General features: G+C 38.8%; 1 protein-coding gene across 5 annotated transcripts in view; it reads left to right on the top strand.

Moving 5' to 3' along the window:
- The window catches only part of ENAH (ENAH actin regulator), a 107,303-nt gene that overhangs the window by 82,388 nt on the left and 12,277 nt on the right, over positions 1-12,638 (top strand). For 4 of the 5 annotated variants that reach the window (XM_075496508.1, XM_075496510.1, XM_075496511.1 and 1 more), the window contains 5 exons: positions 1,230-1,540; positions 1,807-1,946; positions 2,364-2,418; positions 2,725-2,773; positions 6,322-6,388. In XM_075496508.1, the coding sequence (XP_075352623.1) occupies positions 1,230-1,540; positions 1,807-1,946; positions 2,364-2,418; positions 2,725-2,773; positions 6,322-6,388 (622 nt within the window). Of the gene's footprint in view, positions 1-1,229; positions 1,541-1,806; positions 1,947-2,363; positions 2,419-2,724; positions 2,774-6,321; positions 6,389-8,886; positions 8,950-12,638 lie in introns of all 5 variants that reach the window. The other variant, XM_075496512.1, reaches the window with a different exon arrangement.

Genomic DNA, 12,638 nt, shown 5'->3' with positions numbered 1-12,638 from the left:
TTTGGTTAAGCAGGTGACAGTCTTAATGGACACTCTACCAATATGATAGAAATGTGTTTTACATCAATGTAAATGTCTTTGTTAACCTGAATCCTGCTTTTATATTGATTTAATAGATTTAGGTCTGTGTACATAAGTCTGCAGGAGGTATGCTAAAGGTATGGGCAGAGGGGCTCCTGGGGGATGAGGAGACTGTGGCTTCATCAACACAAGCCATGCAGAGTAGATCCCGTTTATACCATACTCGTGTCTTAAATGAAGGTGTGAGCTACTCTGTGATGGGGTGGAAATAGGGTGAATGGCCTCACTTGTAGTATGGAATAAAAGTGTGCACTTGGATGGTGAGTGTCGCCAAGAGAGTTTAAAAGGCTTTTAAATTTACACAGTGGTAGCAGAGTAGGAAACCAGGAAGACACGTGTGTGAAATTCCTGCCTGTAGAGGTAGCTTAAGGTGGTTGTGCAGCACTTTTAGTAGCTTACAGCAGTTTGGGTAAGGCGGGGGGAGGATGTGTGGGGCTGTTTTCTTAGTCACAATTTCTTAAACTGTTCCTATAATAATAACACAGTAATCATCCGAATATTCTTTCTTCAAAACACATTTTGTATTGCATATTAATGTGAATTTAAAGCATTAAAGATAGATAAAAAAGGAAGAGCTTGTTCCCATCAGCTTAAAATATGTCAGTCTTCTAACTCACTAATTAGTGTTTGTATTAGATTATTAAAGTTGATTCCTGGAATGGTTTTTGAAGGAAAGATTTTTATGCAGCTTAGAAATTAGCGTTGGAACTCAAACAGTTCAAGGGTTCAGATGTTTGGGCGGTGTGTTAAATGCTTGTTAGTACAATGAGAAGTCACTCTGTGTTTAGCACCTATTTGTTCCTATGTGGTCTGGTGCTTGTGCCTCACTTCACTTTCTGTAAAAGCGTTGCCTGTTTCCCAGTGTAAGATTCTTCTTGGTTGCAGCACAGAACCTGACTGGAGGGGTTTTGTATGTAAAGTCTCTGAACCTGTCTGATGTCTTATAGAATCCTATGTAATGTTTCTAGTGCATTTAGTAAGAATGCTTCTCTCCTCCTGGAACTTGTAGTGTTTTCTTGCCTATGAAAAGGACTCTTACCAGTATTAATGTCTCATACACTGAACAAAAGAAGCAGTATTTCATTGGACATAAGATCTTTCTTTTCTAAATCCTTAATATAGTCTGTTTGTTTTCTCTTTGACACTAGGTGTTGTCCAAGGACCACCTGCACCTCCTCCCCCACCCCCTCTACCCCCTGGCCCAGCCCAGTCTTCTGTAGCAGCCCCACCTCCTCCTGGCCCACCACCACCACCTCCACTTCCACCTTCAGGGCCACCACCACCACCACCACCACCACCTCCTCCACTTCCTAGCCAAGTTCCTCCCGTTCCCCTGCCACCTCCTGCTCCCCCCCTCCCCACCTCTGGATTTTCAGTGGGATTCGTGTCCGAAGAAAATCGCCCTTTAACTGGACTAGCAGCTGCACTTGCTGGAGCCAAACTTAGGAAAGTCTCACGGGTAAATGCAACTCTTTTGTTTCTTTTTCCAATTCCTGTCTCTAAATCCTGTCTTCCTGAACTAGTTGTAATTTTTGTTCAAGATTAATAGCAGTATCAAGACTTTTAGAGTAGGCTTAATTCATTATTAAAAAAGTGTTACAGGATGTACTACCAGCCCATCACATTCTTTATATAGTTGTTTCTTTCTTGTCTGTGAACTTTGTTTCTTTCATTGTCAGCTATCATTTTATTTGCACATCTGCTGTTATTTTGTGTATTATGAAGGGTGAAGACTCCTCCAGTTCAAGTGGGGGAGGAGGAGGCATCTCTGCTTCGTCTAAAACAGACAGTGGCCGTGGAAATGGACCACTTCCCTTGGGAGGCAGTGGGTTGATGGAAGAAATGAGCGCCCTGCTGGCCAGGAGGTAAGGAGCTGTTCCTGTGCTCTAGCTGCTTGGTCATCATAGAGGTAGGATTTTGGGTGCATGTTTTCAGCTGGCTAAGGGTCAAATAAACATCGGCTTGCTCTTGTGGCCGCTTTGTGAAGTTGATAGTGTTTTGTGAATAGCCATTTTTACTTGAATGTAACTGAGTACTTTTCTTTTGTGTAAGTCTTTGTGCAGCAGTAGGGGAGGGGATACAAACTTCAAGAGGAGAAAGAATTGCACAGTTGCTTTGGCAGGACAAGGCTTTGTCCCTGAAAGTATTTTGAAAGTACTTTCTTAAACACTAATTCTCAATTATCTATCTATCAATCAAGCTGTATATGTCTTTCATTACACTAAACAACATTCTTCCATCTTAAAGTCATGATGATCTTGGTAACTTGTCTCTGCTTATAGGAGAAGAATTGCTGAAAAGGGATCAACAGAACCAGAGCAGAAGGAAGATAAAACTGTGAGTTGAGAAATTTTATCTACTTCACGTTATTCAATAGTAGATTATGAGAAAGTTTCTAATGGTGTACATGAGACATTATTTGTACTTTACTATATATATATATACACACAACCACTATTTTGTGAAGTGCATAGCGCTTGCACATTTTCTGCATGCAATTGAGCAGAACCATTTAAATCTATATAAAAAGTGAAATAAATATTTGAACAGTTGAGATTAATCTGTTAGATTCATAAGAGTCAAAGGTGTTTTTTTTTCTCTCTTCCTCCTCCCTGCCTTCTCCTTCTCTCCTCCCTTTTACAGGAAGAATCAGAGTCTTCAACTTCTAAGGTTTCTTCAACAAGCACACCTGGTAAGTAGCACAGGTTTGTGAATTCTGTGACTCTATAATGCTAAAACCTAATGACAAATCTCAAGTCAGCTGTGCTGAATTTTGGAGCCTGCCTCTTCTCCCATGACTACAGCCTGGCATTTTGCTGTAGAATGGGTCCTGGTTCAGAAGTGTTTCAGAAGATGACAGATTAAAAGAACATCCACTGGAACACTGCACTTGGTATAGGGTCTTCCTGTGTCGAACCTATGGGGCTGATGCACAGAAAGCAGTTCATAGTGAATGTGAAAGCAAATTGTCTCAGTCATTGCAGGACATGAGTTGGGACAGTAGTTTGTTTCCTTCAAGGCAGACGTACAAGACTATCAGAGTCAGACAGAAACAGTTGCCGCTTCCAGGTACTTTACTAAAGAGTCCCTCACATGCAAGTGTCCTTTCTAAATCCATATAAATGCATGGAGCAGAAATTCTTTAACCATGATTCCTCTGCTGAGGTATGCTTGGGGCAGAGTTTGGAACTGTGTAGCCAACACTTCTGTGTTGGCTACCAGTCAGTAAGGAAAGCTTACATCTCACCAATTCTGTAGTTGGTCAAGATGTGTTGTCAGCATGCGTGTGTATTCATACTGTAAACGCTTGTGTTACAAGGACTCAAGTGACACTCAAGACTTTCTTTTTCTGTCCTTTAGTAGTACCTTCTTGTACCCTTAGCTTCCCTGGCCACCTCCCCCTATGTGAATACAAAAAGGGGAGGATGTGCCATATAACCTGCAGTTTGTCATCCCAAAAGACACTGGAAGTAGAGGGCAGAAGGAAAATGATGGGGTAATGAATATACCAGTCTTCAGTATGTTCTAGCTTTCTCTGTTGATTGCTTGCCCATGTGTATACTTCTTCACTAGATGATTCAGCCACCTGATGGTGTGCAGGCCTTAATATTGAAAACCACTGCTGTAGGGTGAACAAAACCCAGGTGGCCACTGGCTGTGGGATAAAAAGGAGAGCTAGGAGCTAAGTGTGTCCGGATGGAAATAACTGCAAAACTGTTAGTATTGAGATACAGCCAGTAGTCTACAGAAATTAGACTGTAAGGCAATAAATGACTTAATACAAATCAAGTTTTTCATCCCTTTTTTTTTTTTCCCCTCTCCCCTTAGCTTAGGAGTTTGCTTCATTCTGTTAAACACAGAGATTATATTAGCCTTGGGGAAATGACTGCTTTTGGAACACCTCTCCTAATAATATAGGCCCAAAAGAGGGAATCAAAAACAGTGGAAGTGGTTCCTTTAATTGGTTGTCAGGATAAGAAGCCTCATCAAACTTTTTAAAAATGTCAAATGCATCCAGAGGCTTGACCGTTTCCTTCCAATGGAGAGATTTCACTTCACTTCTTGATGATGTAAAATGCTCTGGAATGCTGTGCCTCATCATTGGACCATGTCTTTAAAATGTTTAAGAGGAATGCTTGGCATGCTGAGCAGAGTCCAGGTCAATAATTTGTGTAATTATGTCTAATTACCATTAATAAGATAACTGAAATTGTTACACACAGACTTGCTAGCATTTACCTCTTTGGCATTGCGCTTACCCTTCTGATGTGCTGTTGTGGTGAACTATGACAGTTCCACATTCTTTGTCAGGAGAAGTATGATGTTGAAAGGGGAGATATTTCTTCTGTCCTGAGCTTGAGTCTCCTTGCGTTTATTTTGATAGGTTTCAACTCTGTTAAGGGGCTGTACTGACTGTCTCCTGTTGCTTACAGCGAGAGTTACACCATGATTACTTACACATATTAGTCCTTTTCTGTATATGGTATATTCCTTTTAGGGGAAGAAACACACAGTCACATAAAGCTAAGTAAAATGTAAGTTAAAACATGTTAGGTAATAATATAAACAAAGCAAGCTCAAAATCATGGGATAGGCAATAGATGTATGACCCTTGGATAATGTTGCTGTTTCAGCTAGATAAGGATAATCATGTGGTCCTTGAGCAAGCTGCAGCCATAGCAAAAGTTTCTCAATTTTGCAGATACAGCTAAAATCCTGCTGAAATAACTCCTATGGCAGGACAAGTCCTGAAGCCTGGTATATCAAATTTAGCTTAAGACTTATTAAGCTACCTGTAGTTGGCTGGATCACAGGCTATGCTAGCAGACTTTTGCAATTCAGATAGTCTTCTCAGTATCTAGCTGCATCACAGAGAACTTCCTGGTCAAATGAGACTCTGAAAGGGCATTTCTCCTCTCCGCTTGCCCAGCTTAGCAGAGCTGAGCAATACAAAAGAAAGGGAACAAAACAAATCCCAAATCTGAAATAAAGACTGGTAGATCAGTGGCACATTGAAGTCCTGAGTAAGTGATGGATAGCAAGTAAGTAATAACAATTCACACTATAGAAAGACTGTTTTAACTTGTGCGGATGGTAAGGAATGAAAACCTGATCCATAAGGAATGAAGCATTTGTGGTGACAGGTATGTCCTGAGGAAGGGCTTAGGTGAGATGACTAAAGGAAAAAAAAAATCTCATTCACCATGCAAGAACACAAAATAAACAGTCCTTAACCGAACTGTTTGCCTTGTTTCGGCTGTGATTTCTGTCTGTCTGCTGTTGACAAACAAACCTGCACAGTAAAGCTAGCTTTCACATGTGACTTTAGATCACTGTAATAAACTCAGGATAGCAAGTCAAAGTTTATTGGAGAGGATTCTAAGCAGAACCGAAAGCAGGCTCCAGAATGGAAAGTGAAGCATGTGCATGTATAAAGATAGGTTGGGCTTTTAAAACTTGACTACAAATTAGACTCATGTCTATAGACTAGGCCCAAAAGTCCTCTTCCGCAGTGTATAATAGAGTACTTGCCCATAGAGTATAAGCTGCCCAGACAGGAGAAGAGATGCACAGTAAAACTTTTTCTAGTATTACAGGTGGTAAGTAAACTACAATCTCTTTTGGATCCAAGGGCAATGTACCTTTAGTTTTGAGTCTGTATGATTTTGAAAGGGAGAAATGATATATTGCAACTTTAGAAGTATCTTTTTGGGGACAAGACTTCAGTGGAAAATAAATAACTTGTTGCTGAAAGGTATTCTAGCTGTGTGAGGTTGTATTATCCCTGCTATTGCTTCACTGAAATTGACACTGAATTAATTTTATATAATTCATTAACAGCTCAGGAAAACCCCTTTAGCTTAAAAACGTCTTCCCCCAGTATTTGAAGCTGACTATTTGATTACAGTTCCAGAATTCCATGTTTCACACTGAAGCAATAAAATACATGAAGTATAGGCAGACCTTCTCCCAGCTGGATTAAGAATCAAAGGGCATTTACATCTAGAACAAAAGTGAGACTTTAAGATGCTATCACAGCATAAATGGTAGTATAACTAAAAATAAGATTAATATAACAGGAGGTAGCTTAATATGAAAGAACTAATGCAATGTAGTAAAACAAAAAAAACCAAACCCAAAAAAGGCTGACTTAAGTTGTCAGGTACTTGAAGTTTCCTCACGGAAATTACACAACAAATAGAAAAAGACAGTTTTCAGTCTTCTCATTATGTTTTCCAGAACTAACAAGAAAGCCTTGGGAAAGAACAAATACAGTGAATGGAAGCAAGTCACCTGTTATCTCCAGGTACTCCCTTTTGTACCAGCTATCTTCTCCTTATTCTTGCTGTTGTTGATCATGCTGCTAAAGATACTGGACTAAAATAGCAAAAATCACCTTAATAGTCTTAAAAGCAAAATGTATGGATTTACAATTACTGCTGTGAAACTGCTTTTGTAGTTTTAACTAGGAATGAAGAGTTGCTTTTGGGAAATGCTCTTAAGTGAAATTTTTGACAGTAAAGTCAAAAGTAAAACCAAAAAAGATTCCTTAACAATTGCTGGTGTATAACTTCAATTATTAAGGTCTATATTTGCCTACAGCAATGTTTAATTCTTTATATTTCTGTAAATTTTAAAGTCTGAAATTTCCTGCAAGGGAAGACTACATTCAGTGCTGTGAGTCATATATTCAGTAGCAAATCTAGTGAATAGGTTTTCTCCTTTCTGTTTCTGTGCTAGTCATAGAATAGTTATCTAGATATTTAAGCCATCTTGGTAACATTTGATTCTGTGACAGTTTTCAGTAGCTGTCTCATACCAATCCAACAAGTCCATCCTAAAGAAGTGTGGAAATATTATACATCCTTCAGTGCATTAACCAATCTTTGGTAACTTGTCAGCTGGAACTTTGGGTGTTTTTGCAGGCATCTCAGTAATGCAAGAGTGAAATGGCTGCTTTAGCTTTAAATTTTTGAGGTATATTTAATTGCCACTTACATTAAGCAGAAGGCTTGTGGTTCACTTCAGAATTCCTGTATATTCTGCATACAGAGGTTAAAGGATTTTGACCTGTGATAATCTGACAGTTTCCTGAATTTCTTGAGAGAAAACAAAAGAACATGTTAAACCTGAGAATGGTCTGTTTGAAATGACTTGAATTCTCCTTAAAATTCTGGCCTGTTGGAAAGAGCTATGCAAGATTTGGTGATTAGAGAAGAAAAAACAATTATTCTCTAAGTGGCATTACTTGTGGTTGAGGTTGCCGTTGAAGTTCTCCGTTCTAAAACACAGCACTAAACACTCTCAGCATACATCGGTATCCTTGTCTGTCTGTCAGAAATAACTAAGTCCAGGAGCCTAAAATGTCTGCAGCCTTGATTCTGGTTGCTTGCTTTGTTTTTTGTCAAGAAGCAGGTGACGTTGGTGGTGATGTCCTCTCTGCTATACTGTCAGTGTAACAAAATACTGCTTTACCTTTAGCCTTGACTTCCCCCTACTTTCTTCCCCCTCACCCCATGGTAGGTCTTACCTGCTTTAACTGAGGTCTCTTGTTTTCAAGCAGATTGAGGTATCAATACATGGCATTGAGGGGGAACTTGCCACAGAAATAATTTGTGTAAGGAATCCTAAAGTGCATTTTAGATTTCATATTGTTTAAGACAGTTGCTGGCCTGGCCCTTTGGCTATAGATACCCTATGGATAAGCAGTTGAAGAAAGGAAGGTGAAGGGATTAATAAATAGAGCAACTCTCCCTATCAGACTCCTTTGGGGAGTCTGGGATGTCCTTAAGTCTTCATTCTACCTGTCCCTACAGCCGTAGCTTCTTGTAAACTGTTTTATGCATCCTATTTCATTGATCTTGTTTCAACTGGTGAAATTCAGAGGTTACTGAGGTCTGTTTAAAAATGTTTTCTGACCTAGAGGAGTAGAGGAGTACAGAGGAGTTTTGAGACTTCTCTTGAGACATATTGACAAAATCTCTCCATCAAGCTTTTGTCTTCGTCATCCAATGGAAAACGTTGATAGAATTTAGCTTGATGAGAGCCTCACTGGGTGGATACACTAAAAGTACTTCCAAAATAAGAATTCCATGTTTATCGCATGTCAGTATTATTTTCCAGTGGTGTCATAACCTGCTGGAAGGTGCCATAGCATATATTTTAAGACTGCTGGTACAGTTTTCTAGTCAGTGTTGACAGTTTGCCCTGCCAGGATGAGGAATGTTTCATGGACCGAGAAAGAAGAGGTATTAGTAGAAGTCTCTCTTGAATACCCTTGCATTTTTCTTAATTCTCTACAGTTGCCAAGTCTATCTCAGCAAGCAGCTTGTTAAAGTAACTTTCTTTGAGTGAGTTAGTTAAACGGTGCTGCTATTTGAAACATTAATACTGTGTTTGCCAAAAGGGGATATCTTTCACCTGGTAAGGCTCGAGAACCTGCTCCTGACCTCTTCAGAGATTATAAGAGTCATTTATGGGGATTAAACAAAGCATACCTAAGAAACTGGCAAGTAAGCAAAATTTTCTCTTCAGAGCTTCCAAACAGGTAGACAATGAAGGAGTTGTTATTCAGAATCAATGTTCTAAGTATTTTAAAATAACTAGTGTCCTGTTTAAAATCAGGCCTTTTTTTTGTAGCAGACTTTGAAAAGACTTAAGCTGTGTGCTTTTAGTATTTCCTGAAATGTTCAAATAGAACTCTTGGAACACAACTAGTGAATCCCCATGGTATTTAAGGTGCTAAAACTGAATGAAATTAAGACCTATTATAGCTTGTTAAGGTAGTGTTTCTCCCCTTCATAGACGGGAATCTCCGTGGAAAAATCTGCTTGCTTCTGAAAACAGGTTCTATGATTCATTAAACAGGTATCATCCTGTTGGGATTTGAGACTTTGTAATAACCATTTTGACCAGTTCAGGGTTGGACTTTTTGTACATGGATTGGTAATCACCACACACACCACCACGTTCCTCTTCACATTTTGTTTGTCCAGTTGAGCCCATTTTTGGACTAGTTAAAAGCAGATGGTGTCAAAGGCAAATTGAGATGGCTTAAGAACCAGTTATGAATTCATATTAAATACTGGTTTTCTGGCAGTTGCCACCTGCAAATTCCTGTTGGATATGCCAGGATTTAGTGGACCATTTGCAGTGTTTTGAGAAGCAGGTTTTCAAAAATGTAAGTTTAGATACACAGGAATAGCAATTAATTTCCCAGATGAGTTTTCACATCTGCTTTTTGCAAATTAAGTAAAGATGACAAATAGATTTTTGCCTGACTTAAACATTGGAAAGGAGGGGGGGGTGGGGGGGGAAGGACTTGTTAAACATAAACTAATGTTTCTGTTGGGAACATATTCACAAGTTAGAATTAACATTGTGTATTTTAAGCTGTAGATCTCAGTTTCACTCTCTGTAGTGGTAGTCATAAAATACTGAGACTGAAAGCCTTCAGGTTTAAAGAGCTTTCCACAGGTAAATGTGTTACAGAGCCCCTCAGAATTACTGAGTCAAATTCCAGCTTTGTTTTTCATGAAGGCACTCATTGTGGTGACTACTTAATCTTTTGTATGAAAAGTTCCCCTTTTTAGCTACTTATCTTGGGTGGTGTATTTTGCATGTTGGCATGAATAAAATCTTTATCTTGCATGCTTGATTTAAGGTTTTTTAGGGACTATCGAGGTTGCCTCGCTGTCCTGTTAGGCAATGCTATGAAAAACCACACGGGAGAGCTCTTTAGCCATCTTAGCATCGAATGGTCGGGATGTTTTATTGACTAAATTTCAATAGTTAATGTTTTTCTTAATGGCAACTGCATTCACCATTAATCTTTCTTCTGAGCAAGTTGAAGAAGGAAAAATAGGATAATTTTGGGGGGAAGACAGCTAGATTTGCCTGAGATTAGAAATTATCTAGTTTACAAATTACGGTCTTTCATACTTGAATGAAGAATATCTTGCCTTTCAGAAAGCAAAAATGGACTACATTCTTAAGACTGAGTGGTAGAGTTTATAAAGAGGCTTTCCTGTTGAGATTTTTGACAGATAGCAGGAGTATATAGTGTATGATTGGTAGATCTGAAGCACAAGGAACATGAAGCAATCTCTTTGTGGAGAGCTCTTCTTTAAAATCATCTCATTAAAATATTAAAGTCATAAGTCATTTTATTAAAACATTAAACTATATTTTTGTTTGGATTCTTCCATTAAGGCAGGTAATAGGTGCCTGTTATCAATTGCCAGGAGTTGCATTTGAGAGGACACTGATTCTTTTTTCAGCCATGTTGGGTAAATGCTGTAATGCCATAGTGTATGGGAGCAAAGCGATAGTCAATGGAAATGATCAGAAACTATATATGGAGAATCTGAAAAACTCATGCTATTCTGCTTGGAGTAAGTCAGTGTTCACAGTTTGAGGTGTAAACTGCAAGTAACACTTTAAAGATGAGATACATGATGAAGCAGCAATTGCCAAAGATCTCATCTTGATGAATGTTTTTGAGCAAGGAATTCTTTCATAATGAACTAAGCACTGTCGATACCTAAAGAGTTTTGTAAAATATCCTAAACTGTGGTTTGTCTTCATAGCATTAGCACGCACTGTAGATTTGCGGGTGATTGCAAGGTGAATTCTATTTTCCAGCTTATTCCACTGTCAAGTTATTGAATAGTTCATCTTCTGTCTTACTCGGTGGATCATGTATTTCATTTCGGTGTGTTTCAAGCAATAGTGATGTTAGCAATTTCTCTCTTGGAACTTACATTTAAACAGCTGTAGACTTGCATCTAAACAGCTGTAGCAATTGAGTATTGTGATCCCAAGTGAAGAACTGAGCCGGTATAACAACATGGGATTTTTGATGCGAAGTCCAGCAGCAAAGGGACAGTTAATACAATCCCTTTTGCTGACTCTGTTTTGCATGGTTAACTGCTGGCAGTTTTTTCCTAAATGAGTGCCACTAGGCTTGACATAACTAACTTGTCAGTACACAGAAATAATCATGAAGCGTTAAAAGAATTGTGGAGAGGTTTCCACTACTTAGAGTGGAGTTACTGGCTTCTGAAAAGATGAATGGGCTCGGGTGTACCAATTTAAAATGTCCTGTCACCAGAATTACTCAGTAGCTATGAATGTGTATGAAGGTTTTCATGAATTTTTTGAATGTGCCAGGCTCTTCAGTGACACACACATGCCCTGTTACAGGTTAGCGGGGGGAAAAATAGGCAACTCTTGCGTCCCATGTTGTTTCTTAACATTTTTCACACTGGGAACCTACAAGAGGCAAAAGTATCTGCTGGAGAGCACAAACCTGAGAAAGTTTCTGTAGTATCAAAATGACATTTTAGTGTGCATGCCTTTTCTGTTGGGAGTCGCATTTTGAGGGTTTTCCTTCAGTTAGCAAATAAGAAAGTAGTCCTGTCAGGTTATAAAAGTCATCAAGACAATCCAGTATGAGGCTTACTCTGCTCGTACTGAACAGAGACAGTGTATTCAGCCCATTTCTTAATGGATGAACTGCTGTCTTGTAAGGGAAGATGCATGAAAGCTGAAGGTAGTGTTTTTGTGAAAACAAACAAATATATATATATATATATATAAAAATATATATAGAGAGAGAGAGGTTCACTATTCTTTTTCTTCTGAGAACACAGCTTTTTTGTTACTAAATTAAAAACACATAAATGGAAAAATTAAAGCAATGGATGTAATGCTTGTGTCCCTCACACATTCTGCTTTATTCTGAAAAAAGTTTTATACTGTGTATTTGAGAGAAGATAAAGCACAGAACCGTGCCTTTACTGCTGGTTTGTCTTTTTTTTTTTTTTTTTTTCCCTGGCCATCTTCCATTGTAACAAATAAGGCTGCACCTTCAGGTAACAAATCCAGAAAAATGCAGTGTTTAATGAATTCATCCTATGTAAGAATTTGGAAGTGAGACACTGAGTTTAGGCCAGGCTTTTTTGTTCAGTGATGCCATGTACAAGGGCAATGAAATAGGACCCAGTTCAGTCTACTAATACCCTGTCCTTCCTTAATGTTAGCATACTGTGATAATTCTAAACATTGGGGAAACCTCTTGACATGAACTGTCAGCAATTTTATCAACTTCTTTTGGCTTAACACTTTATAGAGTAATGGAGAGAGAATGCTAGCCAAGACTTAAAAAGTAATTAAGAACAGCAGAACATTCCTCCCTCTTCGTCCCACACCACCCACCCATCCATCCATCCCTGCTTTGGAGAACCATTTCTGTATTCCTGCTGTTAACATCTAGGTTCTGTCTCTGCTCATAGCTGTAGGTATGCAAGGCCCTGTGGAAGTGTAGTAAGTACCTGAGTCTGAGTTACACCTTGTATAAGCAGAGTGGATCAGAAAAGAGAAATGAGAAAGTAGAAAACCAGCTTCTTCTGAAATGTGTGTTAAAAATGCAAGATAATCTTGGTAAGCAAGTTTTCAAGGTCTTAGGAGAGTATTACGTAAGCAAACATTGAATGTGACGTAGTCCAAAACACTAGAACTTCCTCTCAAGTATTATCTTATAAATCTTGCTCCTG

The sequence above is a fragment of the Mycteria americana genome, chromosome 3 (assembly GCF_035582795.1).
Source record: "Mycteria americana isolate JAX WOST 10 ecotype Jacksonville Zoo and Gardens chromosome 3, USCA_MyAme_1.0, whole genome shotgun sequence".
NCBI lineage: Eukaryota > Metazoa > Chordata > Aves > Ciconiiformes > Ciconiidae > Mycteria > Mycteria americana.
The sequence above is the reverse complement of the archived record's forward strand: the minus strand, read 5'-3'. Positions and strand labels throughout refer to the sequence as shown.